At 35.6% G+C, this 24384-nt stretch overlaps 1 protein-coding gene across 1 annotated transcript in view; it reads left to right on the top strand.

Annotated features, from left to right (window-relative positions):
• LOC129244084 (putative sodium-coupled neutral amino acid transporter 11) overlaps nucleotides 1–24384 on the top strand; it is a 32346-nt gene continuing 7962 nt past the window's right edge. The window contains exons 1-5 of the mRNA XM_054881700.1: nucleotides 1–57; nucleotides 5161–5220; nucleotides 15104–15352; nucleotides 21460–21574; nucleotides 21728–21980. Coding sequence (XP_054737675.1) covers nucleotides 1–57; nucleotides 5161–5220; nucleotides 15104–15352; nucleotides 21460–21574; nucleotides 21728–21980 — 734 coding nt within the window. The remainder of the gene's footprint in view (nucleotides 58–5160; nucleotides 5221–15103; nucleotides 15353–21459; nucleotides 21575–21727; nucleotides 21981–24384) is intronic.

Below are 24384 nucleotides of genomic sequence, written 5' to 3' on the forward strand. Positions count from 1 at the left end.
ATGAACGACAGCCGCCGCAATACTGCAACCGAATTTAGTTACATTCTACAAAGGCAGGTGAGAAAATAAGTCAATGTCGTTAAGGGGCTCTTCTACCGTCACGGTTTGAAAAAATCGATTTTTTTTTTTTTAGATTTTTTAAAAGCTACTAATGTTAAGAGTATGCTATAAAGAGGGTTTTATGAAAAACATGTTCCTTCATGAGCATTTCGGGGAGAATACATGCATGCTGCAATCATGTGTTATACCAAACTTTATCTTTAAACGCCTTTTCCCGAAAGTTGACTTTTTTCAACTTTCTGGTCACACATCTACTATAAATATTTGTCGAATTCATTCCATCTTTTTTCCAGTTATTCAGTGAACATCTCGCTATGTTTTCCCAGACCACTTTTTTCAATTTTTGATTAGTTTAATTTTGCGGGCCTCTAAAGTGTAAAAAAAAGAGGAAATTTTCAAACTTTTTTTTTAAAATCACGCATTTTTTACAAATTTCAAAATATTTAAAATCGCCACTGGGAAAACATAGCCAACGCTACACTTTATGATAAAAAAAAAATTTTTTTGATTTCAGATAAGTAAAATGGTCGATCGCGTGCCACAAAGTCGCCTAGGACATTTTTACAAGGGCAACCTCGAGGACGGTTCAAGGACACAGGGCCAAAGAATTCGATTTGAAAAATATATTTTTAAATAGTGCAAACTTGTGCAAATTAAATAAAAAAAATCTGATTTCATTATCTCAAGTGGTTGCTTTGTAATTAATTCCCAAAAATAGGCCCGAGATTAAGGCGCGACGGTAGAAGACCCCCTTAAGCAAAACACAAAACAATGAAAATACTGTATCCCAGAGGATGACTAATTTTTGTGCTTTTAGTGTGAAATGAAATATGGACTTTCATGGTTCATTGTAAAAATTGTGTAACAGAGGTCAAATAGCAAACGAACCGAAAAATGTATTCCAAATGATGCAGGTTTTCGGGGAAGGGCCATTCTTGCTCGAACATTTTTGTATTTTAAATAAAGTAAAGTTCTTCATAAGAATGCATAGCTTTGAGATAACACTAGCCTGAAATTTTCAAAAAATCGATTTTTCCTGCGCTTATTTTTAAATTGCGTATTCTAAATAATTAGAAAATTTATGATTATTATAATAAAGGGTGATCAGTTTAGAGTTATCGGATTTTAAATTGAAATAAAATAACGAAAATTCAAATTGATTGGGCAGTTTTTATCATTTTTCTGTAGAACCTTTTATGCCATTTATTTTTTTAAGATAATGCCTTTGAATTATTGGCCGCAGCAGTGCCTTAATGCGGCCATCCGTGACCACCAATTTTCAATGACTCTTTGGAGAACTTCGGTCGGTATCTCATGAATAACTTTAGTAATGTTGGCTGCCAATGCCTCAATCGAAGCTGGTTTATCCACAAAGCATTTAGACTTTACATACCCACAAGTAAAAGTCCAATGGTGTGATATCACACGATCTTGGTGGCGAATGGACAGGTCCGAGAGAAGAGATAAATTGCGCACCGAAACGACGATGCAGTAAATCCATTGTTTCACCGGCTGTATAGCAAGTAGCGCCGACTGCTGTTTGTTGGAACCAAATGTTGTGGATGACTTCAATTTTCGGCATCAAAAAGTCGTATATCATGGCGCGATATCGTTTGCCATTCACTGTTACATTGGCGCCAGCCTCGCCTTTGAAGAAATATGGTTCGATGATTCCTTCAGCCCGTAAACCGCACTAAATGCAAGAATAGGCCTCTTTTATTCCCCATTTCCCTGCTCGCTATCTCGATGCTTGATGAAAAATTTTCATGCGAAAGCAAGAACAAACTTATCGAGTAAGATTCGCCGCTAGCGAGTATGGCTATAGCTCATTAGGCCGCACTGCTTTACCAACACTCTAATTTTCCCGCGTTGCCGACATATGTTCATTTGCTTCATCTATTCGCCACTTGCTTCTTGATGAAAAGAAGAGACCTAATGATAGAGAAGAAGATTGCGCCTTCCGAATTCGCCGTGTCGTAAGAGTCCATCAATAAACAAACAAAAGGAAGGGGAATTACTTGTTTATGAAGAGGAAGAGTACATGGAATTATACGCACATAAACACACCTTCTTGGCCCGGCGTCTTTCGCATAAAATCCAAAAAACTGCATTTGGGGGCTTTTCATTAATTTTGTGCTTTTACAATTTAACACGCGGCACTTTGTTTTCATTAATTCATTTAGTTAAAATATCTCAAATCACAATAAAATGTGAGCACAGAATGTTTCTTTTATGTTCCTTTTTGTTTTTCTCGAAACCATATCTTTCAAAATGATGGGCATTAGAACTAAAATAGTTTTCAACCGAGTCTTTTTAATCCTTAAATCGTAATGTTATTTTACATATTTTAAAGGTTAGGTTAGGTTGACCTGGCTAGCTGAAAGCCATCACATAGACCTATTGGACCTTAGTGGTACCAGATGGAGCTTGTCCCTTACGTTTCCTTGTAGTAGGTTTCTTGTAATAAGCCTGCGTCTTTTGCGAATCTAAATAAGCTCTGAAGCTCTAAACCCGAAAGATATTCTAACCTCTCATATTGTAGAACTCCTAAACATTTCATTCGGGTTTTAGCTAATACAGGGCTAGGACACAGAAGGTGTTCAAGAGTTCTCTTCCAGTTCAATGCAAAATCTGCAGCTATCGTTGTTTGCAATTCCCATTTTGTATACGTGTGCCGCTAACAAATTGTGGCCTGTCAGTAATTTAAAGTATCGCCGATAACCACATCTTCGTCGTATCGACGATAACCACAACTTTTAATAACAATAAACTTTATCAAGAAAGTTAAGGGAGGTAAAAACTGAAAAAGAGCAACAAAGATTACCCGTTTAAGGGGTAAATAAATTTTTACGATCGGTTAATTAAAAAAAAAAAATTCTATGAATCTTTCTAAATAACTCTTTTTTTTAACAAAACAAGCAAGAAAAAGTGCCCCTATTTGCGTTTTTTTCAAAAACGAATACCTCAATCATTACATTAGAGCATATTTTAACATATTTTGCAACAAATGAATACTTTGTTGTTACGTTTCGAACTGAAAACACAAGTGAAATGATAACAATATGGTAACACTGTTTCGAAAATGACTTTATTGTTTTTCAAATAATTTTCCTTCGAACTCATTTCTGCATTGAACTAATTTTCAAAGCACTTTTGCCACCTCCAAAACGAGCTATTTTTGATTTTTTGGAAACAAAAGGAAATCATTAAGTGCCAAATCAGGGCCGTAATTCGAGTGCTCAAAAACTCTCTTGTGTTAGCCGATATGCCGATATATGAGAGCTCGCATTGTCATGCTGGCTCGTCTTCGGCGGTTGGCTTAATTCTTCAAAAACTTCTGCACAAATAAACTCTCTATTTTATTTTCTACATTTCTCGAGGGGTACAGTTGCGACATGACCAGATTTTCCGAAAAACAGACGACCATTTGCTTCTTCCGCAAACAACTTTTACTGGATTAAGCTCGTTTTGGATCACTTATGCACTTGATTGCTGTTTTGTTTCCGACTCATATGCATAGGTCCCATGCTCATCACCTGTTATGATGTCGTAGACGTGCTTTGAACCACCGCGGTGGAATACCTTCACATTTCTTTACACCAATCGATGCGAGTCCTTTTTAGGGCAATTGTCAAATTATGCGGTATTCAACGAGAACAAATCTTCTTGACTACCAAATGTTCATGCATTATTAAATGTGTGCTGGTCACAATAATGCCCAAGGTTGCTTCTATGTCGCGATATGTAGCATGACGATCTTGCGTTATCAATTAATGCACAGCAACGATTATTTTTGGCACAACAACCGTTTTTAGACGGTCTTCATGCAAGAAACTCATCTTGCAAGGATTTACGACCACGTGGAACTCGTTGTGGTGCTTCAACGCCAAAAGTCGAAGTAAGTTGGTCAATTCATCGATCGAAAATCGTAATAAATCATCGCACGAAAACTTTCACGAGTTCATTCCAAATTTTGGGCGAGACGAATTTTTCAACGCACTGAAAAAAGAAGAAATAAAGGTCGTAAGTGAAAACGTTATATGCAAGTTTATACTAAAAGATACCAAAATTTTCAAAAAGAATATCAAATTAAAGCTCATTACACGTAGTGTTGCCAAGGGTGCAAAATATAAAAGGCAGGCGTCAGACTTTATTATTCCTAAATTCAATGGGCTATAATTCCACATCAACACGCACACCACAAATAGGAGGAGGAGCTCGCCCAAACACCCAAAAAGGGTGTACGCGCCAATTATATACATATATATAACAGGTGGCGCAAAATTAATCAATTATGGAAAGATTTATAATATTTGCAAATATCGTCCTACGGCAATCATATTTGACACTTGTGAGCTAGACAGCTGGAGCATACAAACAGACAAGCAATGGAGCACGTAAGGGTCAAGATAAAGATTTCCGTCATTCAAAATAATTTTTTTTTAGTGAAAAGTTTAATGGTTAATTTTGCGCCACCCTTTATAATTCCTCATACTCGACATTTTTCTGAAAATTCCGAATTAAAAGTTTTTAAATTTTGATAAAAATTCGTTGGGGTTTTTTTTTTAATTTGCACAATGTGGGAAATTCGGATTTATAATATAATTTACAAATAAATTGCCAAAACTATGTTATAGTTATTGCACTCACAAAAAATTTAAAGCATACATTAAGGCGAATACGAATGTTTGTATTACATACGACACATGAACAAATCGTGCTTGCCAATCGCTACTTGTCATTTGTATCGGCTTCTGCATATGTTTTTTCTTCTTATATTTTTTAAGCAAAAATTGTGAAGTTGGCTTATGTTTAGCGCCAAATTTTTATATATACCATACAAAATCAACTGACTAATTTTTATTAGTTATTTTATTTATATTTTCCATATGTAGTATTGAAATAATAAAACTATTTTTCGATCTATTTTTAATTATTTTTATTTTTAAATAGTATAAACTTTTTAAATACAAATGTTTTTGGTTACATTTTTGTGAAAAATCCCGAGCGTCAAGTAGTTAAAGGCATAGTTTAAGCAGTTAAGACAAGTTTTTAATATATAAATATAAATTATTGTTAATTTTTTTCTATTTATTTCAGGGTAGCGATGTTTCTGTAAGTGAAGCGCATGCCTTTGAAGACATTAATAATCTTATGGAGGTAAATAATATTTAATATTAGTTTTATGAACTAGAATGCATAGTTCATCATTCAAAAACATTTTTAAATAACCAAGTAAAATATACGACGACTCTTGCACGGTTATTCTAATTTTATGGAAAAAGTGCCTCCACGCTTGCGAATAAAAGGTATATCGTAGATCTACAGATACAACACTTTTAATATATTGGATATGGGAATAAGTTTCCGCCCTCGTAAAAGAGGTGCCGCTGACATTTTTGCGTTCGCTCTAGTAATATACTGGTGATTTGAAGGTGTATATGTGAGGTATCGATCGCAGTAGTTGAGATCCTCTTTTTATCTGTCTACGTTCGTCCCAAAAAACCGTCATGCTTTATTACCTTTTAAAGAAAAGTGCAGCTGAAACGTGTCGTATATTGATCAATATTTACGGTAATCTCGCTCCATGAAATACAATCTGTAAAGAGTGGTTTCGACGCTTCCAAAGTGGCATTTTCGAAGTGAGTGACAAAGATCGCGAAGGTGCACCGAAAAAATTCGAAGATACTTAACTACAACAAATGTTGGATGAAGACGCACCCTTGATGATATGTCTAAAGAGTTGGATGTTCACAGATCAATCGTCGGTAAACGTTTGCACGTGATGAGGATGGTCCAGCAAGCAGGAAACAGGGTGCCACATCAATTGAAAGAGAGGGATATCGAGAGATGTTTGTTGACGTGTGAGATGCTTCTTGGACGGCAGAAAAGAAAAGGTTTTTTGCATCGCCTTGCCACTGGCGATGAAAAATGGGTTTATTATGATAACTCTAAGCGTCGAAAATGTTGGAGCTGTTGGAGCCTGCCGGATGAACCAGGTCCATCGACAGTGAGATCATTAATGCTCCAAAGGTTATGTTGTGCATTTGGTGGGATCAGAAGGGTGCTATCTATTATGAACTTCTTAAACCATTTGAAACTATCACTGGTGATCGTTACCGACTGCAGCTAATGCGTTTGAATCGACCTCTCAAAGAAAAGCGACCTAAATGGGATGGTAAATATGACAAACTGATTTTACTGCATAACAACGCCAGCCCACACGTTGCTAAATCGGTCCAGAAATATTTAGAGGGACTGAATTGGGAAATCTTTCCCCACCCGCCATATATCCCAGACATTGCAACTTCGGATTACCATATGTTCCGATGAATACAGTCAGCTCTTATTGGAGAGCGGTTCACTTCTTACGAGAGCATCGCAAGCTGGCTCAATGAATAGATCAAGTCACATAATGTCATATTTTATTTAATTTTTTAAATAATTCGTAACTTTGTCTAAGAAAGGACGAAAACTTATTCCCATACTCAATAAGAAATGGAAACACATATTAAAAAATCTAAAAAGAATATGCGAAGCAATCGAAATTACAGATTTTTTACAGAATTCAATAACAGATCGGCTCCCTTAGCACGAATCTGTGTTACTAACTCCTGAACTTTTGAGTAAAAGTTTAGGAAAAGCAATATTATATAGGAAAATCATTTCATTTTCAGAAGCGTGTGCTTATGAGCAAGAACTTTCTCTGGGGCTTGTATGGGTATATCCAGGACCAGTATGACATGGATTACATTTTGACAAACCGAATAGTTCTTTAATCTTCATCTTCACGATGAACCAAAATGTTCGAGTTTTTCGAACTGTCTCTACCAAATTTTCACCATTCTTATAGTGAATTTTAATAACTTCAATGCGTTGTTAAGGGGGTAGTATGGTATTTTTTTTTTTTCATTTTTTTTTTTTTTTTTTTTTTAAATTATTCTATAACATCTTAAGATTATTGTGTGAAAGTTTGAAGTGCATTCGAGTAAAATTGACAAAGACACAAAGGATTAAGTATCTACCTCTCCAACCGGATTTCACGCTGCCGAATCTTTAAACGCGTTTTTCTCACACTTGCCTTTTTTACGGTCGGTGTCCACTGTAGATTCATATCTACTGCACCGATTCTTTTCAAATTTGGTTTTTTTGTTTCTTTACTTTATTCACGAGGTAATGACGTCGAGTTTTTTTTTTTTTTAAATTTTGTCATATTTTAAAACAACAAAGTTTTCAAGTTTTTTTTATGAAAAATCGGTGTTTTGACTTCAAAGCGCTTTAAAAAATTAAAAAAAAAAAAAAAAAAATTCGACGTTGTTACCTGCGAAACTTTATTAGCTGATGAAATCAATTTGGTTTTTTGATTTTAGTTGATCCAGTAATGAGTTCTGAGGGACACCGCAATAAAACTTTTTTATGAGACGTCCGCGAAGATTCGCTGCCACCAACTCATTTCTTCATAAAAATCAACGAAAATTTCACACAATATTCTTTAAATATGACTTTATAATGAAGTAATTTTAAAATTTTGAATAAATCAACCCCCTTAAAGCATGTATCGTTCCATTTATTTAATGACGTAGTTTCTACTTGTGAAATATCAAAAAATAACAGCTTCAAAAGTGACATCTGCCGAAATAGCGGGCTATTCAAAATAACGCCTGTTATTGGAAAACCGTTTACCATAGCCCGTGTGACCCGACTTTTTGTTTCCCGCTTGAATGTATGAAATATGGATGCGTGGAAGGAAATAAAAATTAAATGTATTATAATTAAACGAACTAGTATATTAACCATTTCTATTACAAACTCAAAAAATAAGAGTTTTTAATTTATTGTTCATCGAATTTTTTATACATAAGTGTGGCGATTCTACATTTTCCGCAAACATATTTCTTAGATTTAGAGCAAATTTTGATTTTAGTTTCTTTACAGTCTCCTATTTGACTCCTTTTTCGTTGATAAGCATCTGTAGAAGACTTATGTAGACAACGATCCGTTCGTATTGGTTCTTTATTTTGGTTGTACACAGGCTTCTCGAAAATCGAACCAAGTTCTCCTGCTAGCTTGAGTAAAAAAGAGGTTGTCTGTAAAGTCGGTTTACTGACGATAGTTTAACGTGATAACGTCATCAGAAAATACTGACTGAATGGTTGCATTTTTCAAAAGAAAATTTTAATTTTATTTGTTTGATAGATATTTTGTATGGATATAGAGAATGAGTTAACATAACATAATATAACATAACATAACATAACACAACACAACACAACACAACACAACACAACACAACACAACACAACACAACACAACACAACACAACACAACACAACACAACACAACACAACACAACACAACACAACACAACACAACACAACACAACACAACACAACACAACACAACACAACACAACACAACACAACACAACACAACACAACACAACACAACACAACACAACACAACACAACACAACACAACACAACACAACACAACACAACACAACACAACACAACACAACACAACACAACACAACACAACACAACACAACACAACACAACACAACACAACACAACACAACACAACACAACACAACACAACACAACACAACACAACACAACACAACATAACACAACACAACACAACACAACACAACACAACACAACACAACACAACACATAACATAACATAACGTAACATAACATAACATAACATAACATAACATAACATAACATAACATAACATAACATAACATAACATAACATAACATAACATAACATAACATAACATAACATAACATAACATAACATAACATAACATAACATAACATAACATAACATAACATAACATAACATAACATAACATAACATAACATAACATAACATAACATAACATAACATAACATAACATAACATAACATAACATAACATAACATAACATAACATAACATAACATAACATAACATAACATAACATAACATAACACAACATAACATAACATAACATAACATAACATAACATAACATAACATAACATAACATAACATAACATAACATAACATAACATAACATAACATAACATAACATAACATAACATAACATAACATAACATAACATAACATAACATAACATAACATAACATAACATAACATAACATAACATAACATAACATAACATAACATAACATAACATAACATAACATAACATAACATAACATAACATAACATAACATAACATAACATAACATAACATAACATAACATAGCATAACATAACATAACATAACATAACATAACATAACACAACATAACATATCATAAAGCATTCACCAACAGCTTTCATTTGATACCCATATTGTACATAAACGTCCGAAGGTTACCCGGGTCCACGTTTTGGCCTATATCTCGAGACCCTATCTACCAATAGGTATCCAAACTATACGGAAACCATCTTCAATACCTCCTTAACAATGTGTGTAAGTTTGGTTTAATTCGGTGCAAAGACACGGCGGGTCAACGTTTTGGCATATATTTCCAGACCCTAGTCATCAATAGGTATGAAAATTACCCCGTATTAAAGCACTTATCAACAGCTTTCATTTGATATCCATATTGTACAAACACATTCTAGGGTCCACGTTTTGGTCTCTATCTCGAGACCCTAGTCACGGAGCGGATGGAAATACTCTGAACTAAAGCATTCACCAACAGCTTCCATTTGATACCCATATTGTACATACACATCCGAAGGTTACCCGGGTCCACGTTTTGACCTATATCTCGAGACCCTATCTACCAATAGGTATCCAAACTATACGGAAACCATCTTCAATACCTCCTTAACAATGTGTGTAAGTTTGGTTTAATTCGGTGCAAAGACACGGCGGGTCCACGTTTTGGCATATATTTCCAGACCCTAGTCATCAATAGGTATGAAAATTACCCCGTATTAAAGCACTTATCAACAGCTTTCATTTGATACCCATATCGTACATACACATCCGAAGGTTACCCGGGTCCACGTTTTGACCTATATCTCGAGCCCTATTTCCAAAATAAAATATAATCCATGTTACTCGTGATGTAGCTTTCGAATGGTGAAAGAATTTTTAAAATCGGTCCAGTAGTTTTTGAGCCTATTCATTACAACCAAACAAACAAAGTTTTCCTCTTTATAATATTAGTATAGATATGGTAAATATTACCATACATTTTTTCCTTCATATATAATAAAAAAATAATAATAATAACATTAAAACAACAGGTATTATTAACAAACTTGGTTTTATTTTAAATTCTTCAAGTAAATCAAATTAATAATAATCAATAAGAAGGCATATGCCAATACAAATACGTTAATTTATATATGTACATATGCGCATATACATACATATATACGCTCACTTAAGTAGGGGAGAGCAAGATGTCGAACGTTGCCGTTCGTTTGCTTTGTTTGCTTTGTCGTTCCTTCCGCGCTTTCGCTTGCAGTTCATTCAATGCAATGAGCAAGGTAACTACATATGAGCAAGGTAACACTAATATGAGCAAGGTAACACTAATGAGCAAGGTAACACTAATATGAGCAAGGTAACACTAATGAGCAAGGTAACTACATATGAGCAAGGTAACACTAATGAGCAAGGTAACTACATATGAGCAAGGTAACACTAATATGAGCAAGGTAACACTAATGAGCAAGGTAACACTAATGAGCAAGGTAACTATATATGAGCAAGGTAACACTAATATGAGCAAGGTAACACTAATGAGCAAGGTAACACATATGAGCAAGGTAACACTAATATGAGCAAGGTAACACTAATGAGCAAGGTAACTACATATGAGCAAGGTAAAACTAATGAGCAAGGTAACGACACATTTTTTCGTGCGTGCAGCCTGTTAAATCGAATTATAAGACGTTATCACGTCAAAATCTTCTCTCGAGATATTTTACCCTGTCGTTTGCTTGTATAAGATCCATGCATTTATTCCAGCTAAATTAAGGATATTAAAATAAACTTGGAGAGGCCATCGCAAGACTTAGATTTTGTAGTAAATTTCCTCGCTATTTGATCGGTAATTTCTACATCAAATTTGGTTTTATTGTAATATGAAACAATTTCAGATAAACGCTTATCATTGTTTTCTACTGTTACAAATTTATGATTAGAGCTAAATAAAAGTAGCTTTTTCTTGGCTTGCTTTTATAGATTGTAAAAGTACAATTATTTGTTGTAAAAATTTTCGAAGAAAATCGTTGTCTATCCTCATTATTTAGCTTCGCAATTAGTGGTAATTCCTTTTTATTTGAGCGAATAGTTCCAACCAACGAAGTTTTGTTGCTAGGAGTTGTGTTGTGAAGAAGTTGTCTGGGGTCACAGTTCTTCCGCAACCTGTAAATGACTCCATGAGTTTGAGCACAACATATTCAGAGAATTCTATTGCATCTTTTGCTAGATATGGAAGTGCATTTACGACGTATTTGCTATCGACGTCCGCTGCTAACCAAAACTTGATTCCAAATTTAACCGGGTTGTGAGGTATGTATTGCGTAAATCTACGTCTTACTTTAGTCGGAAATAGATGTTCGTCTATGGTAATATTACCACCCGGTTTGTAACAGTTTTGGTTGTTCTCAATGAAAATATTCCAAATCGTAGATACCATAGCAAATTTGCCTGTTTTCAAACGTTGGCTTGGCTGACTTTTTTTATCAAAACGAATAGATTCAAGAATTTCGGTAAAATTATTTCTGCTCATACTTTCAGCAAAAAATTTGGGACAATATTATTTATAATTTCTATGAACTTGTGGTTAAATTTCAAGGGCCGATGTTGAATGTGAACCACACCTAAACGTCAACGACACCGTTGGACTTCTTTCTTTGGGGTTATTTGAAAGAAAAGGTGTGCGTCGATAAGCCAGCAAGAATTCAAGAGCTAAAGGATGAGATAATTCGGCACATTAACGGCATAGAACCTCAATTATGCCTCAGCGTCATCGAAAATTTGGACCATCGGATGGAGGTGTGTCGCCGAGACCGCGGCGGCTATTTGGCCAATATTTTGTCCAATAACTAATTGAGCCATACCAAAATTATCATAATAAAGAGAAAACCAACACCGGCCCTTGAAACTTAACCACCCTTTATAATAACTGTAGATAAGTTAGAAAAAGTCATGAAGTCAAATGTGCAAAAGCAATAAGGATTTCCAATGCAAAAGTTCAAAATGGGTAATTTGACCCGTTATGGTATGATTAGTGTTAAAATAATTAGTCCTGCCATAAGTTCTGTGTTACAAGTTAAGTCCGTTAAGATATGAAATTATAATAATTTTTTTAATAAAGTTAGTTTCATTTAATCATGTAAATATTATATTAAAAATAAACTTAATTTTCATTCGAAATTGTCGATTAGGCCATTCAGCTATTGCAGCATGCACGGTTACCATCGCTGTTCGAACCAAAGATTGTTTCAGACTCTCCAAATTTCTGTAAGGTATTCGACAGGCCATTTTCTCCAATTCTAACCACAAACTTCAATAGACTCAGATCTGGATTTCCAAATGGTCAATCTTCTGCGACCATGAACCCAGGAATATTGTTTTTCAGCCACTGCTGGGTGGTTTTTGCCTTATGGGCAGGAGCGGAATCTTGCTGGAAGATTCAGGGCCCCCCATTGAAGAGAGTACTGTTCAACTGCTTCACCACGACTTTTAAGGCATCCTCCTGGTACGCTTTTGCCCTGGTCTTAACACTTTTTTCGCAAAAATGAGGTGATGTAACGCCTTTACAAACAAGACACTCCCCACCAAACCATTACGGAGGCTGGATGGTGGGCATGCTGGTTCCTTGGAGCAACATTTTTTGCGTCTTTAGAAGTTTTAGCATAAATTTTGTCATTTTGCTTATTAAAATCTTATTCAACAGTGAACATTTTTTTATCTGTGAAGGGACTATTTTATTATTTGCTGTTGACTGCGGCCCTCGAAGAAGCTGCTTCCATCTGTTGAGTCTAATTTTCTTGAAGCGCTCTGGTCGATACATTCATTTCCCTGGACATGATTTTCTGCTTTCTAAGGCGATTTCTGCGAATTCTTTCTTGAACGGCTTTTAAGGCTGTTTCGGTTCGAGCCACGCGAGGATGACTACTTCTTTTTCTGTCTGTCACAAACATTTGGGAAAAACGATTGATCGTGCGGTAAACATTCGTGCATTCTCGAAATATAAAGTTTTTTCAGCCATTCGTAAATCTCACTTGCACTTTTACCACCTTTTGTAATGCAATTACTGCAATGCGATTCTCCTTAGCTCCCCACTCCATTGTTAACAAGCGAAATTTGTCACGAAACTGAGTATAATTTGTGAGTAGACAATGCATACGAACAAAAACAAAAATAATGCAACTTTTTTCTGCGAATTTGATCTCGCCGTATGCATTGTAAAATTTGTCACAGAATTTATGGCAAGTGGAACAGTTAGTTTGTCCAGTATTATAAAAAAAATCATGAATTGGGGGTCGAAAATTCTAACTTATGTACGCCGCTTCTTTTATAAAAGAATTCATTATTACGCTATTTTGCTTAGTTGCTGTTTAATATTTAAAACTTATTTAAAAAAAAATCTTGGGTTAGATGAAACCTTTTATCTTTTAAAATCGCGCTGGGCAATTTCTGCTAATAATTTGATTTGTAGCATATATTAGTTTGGGGAAAAACAAATCCATTATTTGCTCAGTAGATGGCTGTAGGGATCGGTATCTCGTAAAGTATAGATCAAACAATTTAAAATTTATGCTCGTTGTCAAGGTGACATTTCACACTAAACCAATGCTTTTGCTGTTTTTTGTTTGTTTGTGAATTACAGGGTGTTAACAATGCAAGTCAATAAAGGGAAAATTCCGTTCGAAAAGTCGGACAGGCCGGTTTACAGCCAACGTTTTGTGGTTACGGATGGATAAAGTGAAAACTTCCGTATGCTGTGAAGTAACTCGTTAAAGTTCATTGATGAAGAAAACAATTTCTTTCAAAATTATAGATAAATTGCAGTGTTTATTTGTTTGTTATTTGCCTACTGTTCCTTATAAACAAGTACTCAGCAAAGCAACCCTGAGTCTTCAACCCGTCGCAGAAAATAGAAATAAATCTAATTATTTTACGGCCGTAAAAATAACCGACGGCAAGAAATCCGTTCTCGCCGCAATTCTGTGCATTTTCATGCTATTAAATGTCTTCTAATTTTGACAGCGGGTAACGGGTTGGCGGGTATCCGCCGTCGGCTGCAATTATGTTCAAGCGGTCCATTTAACTGCGCGGGGTAGGAATAGGTAGGGACTGAATTGGAGAAGGATTGTTGATGAAGCTATGGTCCTCCACAGACTGTGAAGGTAAGAGAGATAGAGAGAGAGAGGTAGGAATAGGTATACAAGAATTGTTGGTAGTTTTAGTGTTAAATAAGTTCAATACAAATTATGCTCGTAATGCCCCTATTGAACGTGCTTTCGCGGCGTTAATGAGACCTCCAATTCGTATTTCCCAAATTTCCGAGTTTCAAGGAAAGAATTTTCCCTGCTATTGAGTTCTATCTTTTAATTTAGTCAGATGTAAGTTTGTAATTTAATTATCTATATAATTTCATTATTCTTTAGTTTTAATAAGCAGTTTGAAACCATTTTTTCTTTCTAAATCTTAATTTAATATTGAAATTCATTCAACTATTTTGCCCCAACTCAAACTTAAACAGCTTGTATGTATTTATTATTCAATTTATGAATTGTCTCGGGATGATATTCTTACATATGTAGATATATATGTAAATGAGTACAAATATATGTACATGCATACATACTTTTAAAGAGTGATTCAAGCCCAAAATTATTTGCTTGACTGTTTAAATGTATGTTTGTATATAAGTTAACATCTTACCACACGTACACTTACATATGTATGCATGTATATAAGCATATACTCATACATAAAAATATATTTATAAACAAAAAAATATGTAATGATTACAAAAAACATTTCGCACTTCGTCCCACTCATTGCCAGGCTAAACACACGGCACAGCATCAGCAACGTTCGCATACTGATGGCGGAGGACCGTACAATGATTCATCGGCGACATTGGATGGCGACGCATTGTCCTCGCTTCCTCAGGCCTCATTCAACTATATAAATTCCATTGTGGGTAGTGGCGTCATTGGCATTCCATACGCACTTCATCGTGCTGGTTTTGGACTTGGGCTGCTCTTGCTGATATTGGTTGCTTATATTACGGATTACTCACTAATTTTAATGGTAAGTTAAACGAGCACTCATTTTAATATGTGTAATATTATGTAATGAAAAATATGTGAAATCACTGGTGAGAAAATGCGTGTGCAACAATTAATAACTTAAAAGAATATATAATAGGCCGGGTCGATTTGTGGGGAGGCAAAAAAATCGCCCATTGCTCTGTGAAAATCATATTCTAGGGATCAAAATAAGAAACTTTGCCGAAGGAACCATACCTCTAAAACGAATTCTGCTGTTCCCCAATTTGGGTCGAACTTTTAGTGTCTTTTGTGGGGAGGCAAAAAAATCGCCCATTGCTCTGTGAAAATCATATTCTAGGGATCAAAATAAGAAACTTTGCCAAAGGAAACATACCTCTAAAACGAATTCTGATGTCTCCCAATTTGGGTCGAACTTCTTAGTTTCTTTTCTCATGTAAAGGCCAAAAATGGTGATATTTTGAAATGATTGTATGGGGAACCCCCCAGGGGAGTTCCAGGGGGTATGCCACTGGCTTGGGTGGATCGGCCGTCCAAAGTTAGTGGGGGCGGGTAATACATTTGGACTCGATTGGAGCACTCTAAATGGGTCAAAGTGGGATTTTTCGTTCGACCCAAATTGGGGGACATCAGAATTTGTTTTAGAGGTATGGTAATTTCGGCAAAGTTTCTTATTTTGATCCCTAGAATACGATTTTCACAGAGCAATGAGCGATTTTTAAATCGACCCGCCCTTATATATAAATAATTGGATGTTCGGCCGAGCTCCTCCTCCTATCCGTGGGATGTTTATTGATGTTGTTCTACAAATGGAGGGACCTACAGTTTTAAGATGACTTTGAACGGCAACTGGTTTTTATGAGGAGCTTTCTCATGGTAGAAAAACATTCGGAGGTTTTGTGTTGCCACTCGAGGGGCGACCGCTATTAGAAAGAACTCATTACGTAAATATTATACTCCTATTGGAGACATTCCGTCCCTTTAAGCGATTAGGAGACTATACTTCGTGAGCTAATTTCATTTGAAGCCAAGATTTAAGCAAAATTTTACGAAAGCGTGCTTGGTAGAATCGATGATTTGGCTCATTTTGAAGAAAAGTTCTTGTGGTTGCGATATTTTCGGAATTTCGAACGGTGCATTATCTCACAGATACATGGCCTTTAACCCTTTGAAGCACACATTTTACTTACCAACCGCTTTTATGATTGCATGTAATTTTAAGGGGTCGCTGATTACGAATCTGAGGTCAGATTTGAGAAATTCAATATGGCGGATACAAAATGGCGGACCTATTTTTTGAAAATTTTTTTGGAAACTTACCAAATTTGACATTAGGGGGTTTTTGGGGTCGCTGATTACGAATTTTGGGTCAGATTTGAAAAATTCAAAATGGCGGATACAAAATGGCGGACATATTTTTTTTTTAAATGTTGGATACTCACGAAACTTGATATTTAGGGGTTTTTGAGGTCGCTGATTATGAATATGAGGTAAAAATTTGAAAATTCAAAATTGTGGATACATAATGGCGGACACATTTATTGAAAAATTGTTGAATACTTTCGAAACTTGATGTTTGTGGGTTTTTAGGGTAATTGACTACGAATCTGAAGTCATATTCGAAAAATTCGAAAAGACGGATCCAAAATGTCAGACACATTTCTCGAAAAATTAAGATACCCACGAAACTTGGTATTTTGAAGTTTTTCCGATCGCTGATTGCAAACCTCAAGCCAGTTTTTGAAAGTCCAATATGGTGGAACAGAAAATAAGAAATGGTTTTGCAAGAAAGTAATTTCACTCGCTCTTAGCTTTACCCAGAACTAACGACGAGGACGTGGCGAGCTTCTAGTTCCATTTTTTTTTCAAGTTTTTTTTGCAATTTAAAAATTTTTTTTTTGTATTTTTTATTTTTTGTTCCACCATTTTTATAATAGTAATTGTCTTTTCTATGATTGAAAATATTTGATTGCACACAAAGAAAAAGTTCACTTGTGGTAATCTGCGAAACAATTTCGTTTTGGTTGCAAACAAAGACTTACCTTGCAAATAGTGCAACTCCATAAAGTTCTTCTCTCATCTGCTTTTGTACTGCATAAAGCACATCGTTTGGGCTTCCCTTCGGGATCGCAGTAAGGCATGTGAGCAGACTCTGATCTTCTTAGTTCCAGAGGAACTTGAGGCTTATGGGGGCCTACTATTTCTGCTTTTCGTTTTCGTCCTCTTGAAACAGGTAGATTTTGTGAAACTAATTTCTCAACGATAATCAACCTAAACTGTTTCAATGTCATGCAAGGTAAGAGATTTTTCTCCCTATACATAATGAAAGCGTTAGTCACAGATACATCTAAGAAGTGCCAGAATAATCGCAGCCACCATCTCTTGGATTTTCTATCGATCTTATATGTGGAAACTAAACGATCTGAGTTATCCACGTACCCCATGTGTTTATTATAATCCGAACACATTGAGGGACACTTTATTTCTTTCAGAGATCCATCTTTTTGTCTGCGAGTAACAGTCGAAGAATCCAGAGGATCATGAAAGTTTGATAGGAAATGGACAGGCTTATTGTCCATCCATTTTATCCATCTGATGCCGGTATTAGATGTTCTGAACTCACTATCACCCCTTTTCATAATTTTGTCTGGAATCTGACTTTTTGGTAGCCTTGAACGATTTTTTCGTATAGTTCCACAGGCAAATATATTTTCTCTTTTCAAAGATATCATGAGACAAACAGAAGTGAAGAAATTATCAAAATATACATGATGATTCCCACCTACAAGTTCTCGTGTAAGATCTTTTACAACTCGTGGAGCCAAAAGTTTTTCTGTACTTTCTGTTTTACCAGTGTACACCTGAAATTCACAGACAAAAACTTGATTCATCGGCACGAACCCAACATTTGTACCCACGTTTCACAGGCTTGGCTGGCATGTACTGTTTCATGCTGCTTCTTCCTTTGAATTTTATCATTGATTCGTCCACGGATTGATTTTGTTTTGGTTTATAACAACTCTTGAATGTTTCATTCAATATTGTTACCATAGGTCTTATTTTGTACAACTTATCATATCCGGGACTTCCTCTTTTAGGCTCCTTGGTATTATCATTCAAATGTAAATGACTAAGGAAAAAACCAAAACGATTCACTGTCATCAACTTACTCACATAAGAATCATGTAGTTGAGGGTTCATTGACCAACAATCTCGATATGATGTGGGCTTTTTGATTCCCATCAAAATGTTTATTCCCAAAAATGTGAGAAGTTCAATTTTGCTTACTTCTCTCTGTTGACTCTCTCTTTGCACTCGATAAAGGTTTGTCTGTTCAACCAATATATCAATTAGAGACTCAGGAAATAAACAAAAGAATACATCAATTGGTGATGTAACTGTGTCCGCAATATTGGGCCCAAAATCTTTTGTGAATTGAAGATCATCTTTCAATCTTCTCTTTTCTTCCCATTTTTCATTCACTTGTGAGATTTCATCAGGAACATCGGGCAAATCATCCGCCTCGACTCCATCGTCAGCAAAATCAAAATTTTCCGCTCTTTTTTTTGACATTGATGATATCTGCGTCCTCGCGTTCATCGTCGGAACTGCACAGTCCATCAACTGATTCATTGTCACTTGGAATATCTGCTGGTTCGATTTCCATTTTCACTCTCTACACACTGGTAGCAAGCAGAGGTATATCCAAAAACTATTTGGTTTTGTGAACAACTGGTGGTGTATCAAAAATGTGTGTGAAATGTGTAAATGATAGCAATATGTTCACGGAAAGAAAATTTGAACGTAATAACAATGCAGAGCACCTAAAAGCGACCGCGTCACGCAATGAACAGTATTATGGTATGTTTGCAATTACAATGGATGTTTGCAGTTACAATAGACAACATGTCACTTGAAACTATACTGTGCTCTAACACCAAATCTGACCCAAAATTCGTAATCAGCGACCCCAAAAACTCCCTAATATCAAACTTGGTGAGTATCCAACAAGTTTTCAAAAAATATGTCCGCCATTTTGTATCCGCCATATTGAATTTCTCAAATCTGACTCAAGGTTCGTAATCAGCGACCCCAAAAACCCCCTAATATCAAATTTGGTGAGTATCCAACAAGTTTTCAAAAAATATGTCCGCCATTTTGTATCCGCCATTTTGAATTTTTCAAATCTGACCCAAAATTCGTAATCAGCGACCCCAAAAACCCCCTAATGTCAAATTTGGTAAGTTTCCAAAAAATTTTTCAAAAAATAGGTCCGCCATTTTGTATCCGCCATATTGAATTTCTCAAATCTGACCTCAGATTCGTAATCAGCAACCCCAAAAACCTTATAGTATCATGTCCCATCTTTATACATTATGTACTTTGTTGAAAAATGAATTTTTTCCTGAAAATAGACGATTTTTTCAATTTGTTTATCTGTAATTGTTTATAAATTCACGCAAAACAATTCTCTTAGTTTCAGTTACATTCTTTGATATATGGATTATCATATAAATAAATTTTCTCGGTCCCATTTTCATAAATATCAAATCTGTAGAGAAAAGTTGAGAAAAAAGAAGGTGGGAACTTGGCTTCCCACCATGCTCCTAAGGGTTAAGTGAATTTACAAGCTGAAGTCCAAAATTAATAAGACTGAGCTAAATTAGTAGCTTTGCCCTGATAATTTCGGGTTTATTTATTCAAAATAGTCCCCTCTGGCCTCGATACACTGTTTTGGATGGATTCTACGGACGTAAAACGTTTTCCTTTTATGGCCAAATGCAATTTTCCGAATAGGTAGAAGTCACAGGGAACCATATCAGGCGAATACGGTGAGTGACTGATGGTTAAAATGCGATTTCTAGACAAAAAATCAGTCACAAGATGGGATCGATCAGATGGTGCATTGTCATGCAATAAGTGCCAGCTTCCTCCTTCGCGGTATTCAGGGCGAATTCGACGAATGCGATGCAAGAAACGCTTCAAAACGCTAAGATAGGAAATTGAATTGCCTTGATTTTTGACTTCTCCAAACACGAATTTTTGGGTGGTGATTTGTCTGGATGCTTCCATTCGGCACTTTGACGCTTAGTTTCAGGTTCATGTTGGAAACACCACGTTTCATCACCAGTTACAATGTTGTAAAGGAAGTTCTCGTTTTTTCTCGCCTCTTTAATGGGGTCTTTCGGTTGTTGAATTCTGAGCAATTTTCGGTCCTCAGTTAACTTGTGCGAATGAAACGTGCACGGACCTTTCATAAGCCTAAATGATCAGTTAAAATGCGATAAATCGATGTTTTGGAGATATTCAACTCCGATTCCACAAATTCCAACGATGATTTCGGTCCATTTTTGATAAATTTACGAATAATTTCGATGGAGTTTTCTGTGATTAACTCACTAAATAGATGGCGCCATCAAAAACATTTTTATGCCTCTAGTCTTGTTTATTTTGGACTTCTCCTTGTACTGAATCTGCTGCCTGGTGGGACGATTGTTATGAGCGAGTTAATGCAACCACAGGCTAGTCATTTTGGTAGTAGTTTTTAAAAATTTTTTTCGTGAAGTTTTACGTATATATATTTATATATATATGTTTATATATACATATATATCAAAGTATTAGTATTGTATTTAGTACAAACAAAATTATTATTTCCTTAAAAAAATCGAAATATGGCCACACCAAACCGTTTTTAATGAACGTAATGAGTGTTCTTGAATGTCTTCGGGTTGCTCTTCAGCACAAATTCGGCAATTTTTATTATCGAACGCAGGGTTCTGAGTGCGCGTTGAACACTTCTCACAGAGCGTCGATTTTCGTAATAAATTGTACGATTTCTAAATATTGTTGGGTATTTCCATGACGAAATGCCAATGAATACTGAAAAAATTATGTATTTAGTTTGACAATAGTCACGCGTGATCTGTCAGAAAAAAAAACTCCTGAAAAAAGTACCCTCAATCTGATCACCATTTACATACATATGTATATGAGTAGCATCAGTCAGTAGTGAAATCGATTTGATAGACGAAGATTGGTTTTTATTATTAGAGTTATTGATAAGAGTCCTTTCTACATCTTTTCGTATTTAACTGATATTTAATACAAACTACCAAATTATTTCAGGTAAGATGCGGACATATTTGCGGGAAATTTAGTTACCCTGGCATTATGGAAGCAGCCTATGGCAAATATGGATACTACCTTCTATCGATGCTACAATTCATGTATCCATTTCTGGGTAAGTTTTTGTTTGCTGCTTACTTTAAAAACCTTTGACTTTCTGGCCTTTCTGAGCACAATAATTCGGCAAGTAACAAGAAAAATATGATTACATGTCACATCGCCTTGAATGCGTTCCCAATTCAAATACCGGCATCATTTTATTTTTCAGCTATGATCTCGTACAATGTCGTTGTGGGCGACACTTTGTCCAAAGTGCTGGTTCGCTTCTTTCCATCGTGGGGCACATCGATGGGTGCAGTTCGGCTAGGAGTTGTCTTCTTCGTCACAATTGGCATCGTGGTTCCGCTGTGCCTGTACAAAAACGTTTCTCGATTGGCCCGTGCAAGTTTTATTAGTTTGGCTTGCGTGGTTTTCATTTTGTTTGCCGTCATTGTGAAACTACTGTCGGGCGATTACACTGTGTAAGTATGCTACTACACAATATATATGTGTGTGTGTATGTGTGTACATTACGAAATACAAATTTGGGAAAATAACAAGACTGATTGTGAACAGATACGATTGTAAAAGGTTCATAATATAAGGTATATACAAGCTGGCGCAAAATTAATCATCCAATTTTGTTTTTGAAAGTTTTTTACTGAATAAAAAGAAAACTAAACTCTAAAAATCGTTTTCGTGAGAGAAAACGAGTAGTGCAGCAGCATTTTTAAGATATTTTTTGAGGACTTAGTGCACCACAACGGACGAAATTTTGTATAACGAATGGACACGAAAAAAATTTACCGATTGTGTTTACTTGCCGGTTTCGTAATACTAACTGGAAATAAAAAAAGAGGTTGTCTGCAAAGTCGGTTTACTGACGATAGTTTAACGTGATAACGTCATAAGAAAATACTGATTGAATGGTTGCATTTTTCAAAAGAAAATTTTAATTTTATTTGTTTGATACATATTTTGTATGGATATAGAGAATGAGTTAACATTAACATAACATATACTTTAACATAACATAACATAACATAACATAACACAACATAACATAACATAACATAACATGACATAACACAACACAACACAACACAACACAACACAACACAACACAACACAACATAACATAACATAACATAACATAACATAACATAACATAACATAACATAATATAACATAACATAACATAACATAACATAACATAACATAACATAACATAACATAACATAACATAACATAACATAACATAACATAACATAACATAACATAACATAACATAACATAACATAACATAACATAACATAACATAACATAACATAACATAACATAACATAACATAACATAACATAACATAACATAACATAACATAACATAACATAACATAACATAACATAACATAACAAATTACCCCGTATTAAAGCACTTATCAACAGCTTTCATTTGATACCCATATTGTACATACACAACCAAAGGTTACCCGGGTCCACGTTTTGACCTATATCTCGAGACCCCAGTCACGGAGCAGATAGAAATAGTCTGAACTAAAGCATTCACCAACAGCTTCCATTTGATACCCATATTGTACATACACATCCGAAGGTTACCCGGGTCAACGTTTTGACCTATATCTCGAGACCCTATCTACCAATAGGTATTCAAACTATACGGAAATCATCTTCAATACCTACTTAACAATGTGTGTAAGTTTGGTTTAATTCGGTTCAAAGACACGGCGGGTCCACGTTTTGGCATATATTTCGAGACCCTAGTCATCAATAGGTATGAAAATTACCCCGTATTAAAACACTTATCAACAGCTTTCATTTGATATCCATATTGTACAAACACATTCTAGGGTCCACGTTTTGGTCTCTATCTCGAGACCCTAGTCACGGAACGGATAGAAATACTCTGAACTAAAGCTTTCACCAACAGCTTCCATTTGATACCCATATTGTACATACACATCCGAAGGTTACCCGGGTCCACGTTTTGACCTATATCTCGATACCATATCTACCAATATGTACCCAAACAATACGGAAATCATCTTCAATACCTACTTAACAATGTGTGTAAGTTTGGTTTAATTCGGTGCAAAGACACGGCGGGTCCACGTTTTGGCATATATTTCCAGACCCTAGTCATCAATAGGTATGAAAATTACCCCGTATTAAAGCACTTATCAACAGCTTTCATTTGATACCCATATTGTACATACACATCCGAAGGTTACCCGGGTCAACGTTTTGACCTATATCTCGAGACCCCAGTCACGGAGCAGATAGAAATAGTCTGAACTAAAGCATTCACCAACAGCTTCCATTTGATACCCATATTGTACATACACATCCGAAGGTTACCCGGGTCAACGTTTTGACCTATATCTCGAGACCCTATCTACCAATAGGTATTCAAACTATACGGAAATCATCTTCAATACCTCCTTAACAATGTGTGTAAGTTTGGTTTAATTCGGTGCAAAGACACGGCGGGTCCACGTTTTGGCATATATTTCCAGACCCTAGTCATCAATAGGTAAGAAAATTACCCCCTATTAAAGCACTTATCAACAGCTTTCATTTGATATCCATATTGTACAAACACATTCTAGGGTCCACGTTTTGGTCTCTATCTCGAGACCCTAGTCACGGAGCGGATGGAAATACTCTGAACTAAAGCATTCACCAACAGCTTCCATTTGATACCCATATTGTACATACACATCCGAAGGTTACCCGGGTCAACGTTTTGACCTATATCTCGAGACCCTATCTACCAATAGGTATTCAAACTATACGGAAATCATCTTCAATACCTACTTAACAATGTGTGTAAGTTTGGTTTAATTCGGTGCAAAGACACGGCGGGTCC

Source organism: Anastrepha obliqua, chromosome 4, assembly GCF_027943255.1.
Source record: "Anastrepha obliqua isolate idAnaObli1 chromosome 4, idAnaObli1_1.0, whole genome shotgun sequence".
Taxonomy (NCBI): domain Eukaryota; kingdom Metazoa; phylum Arthropoda; class Insecta; order Diptera; family Tephritidae; genus Anastrepha; species Anastrepha obliqua.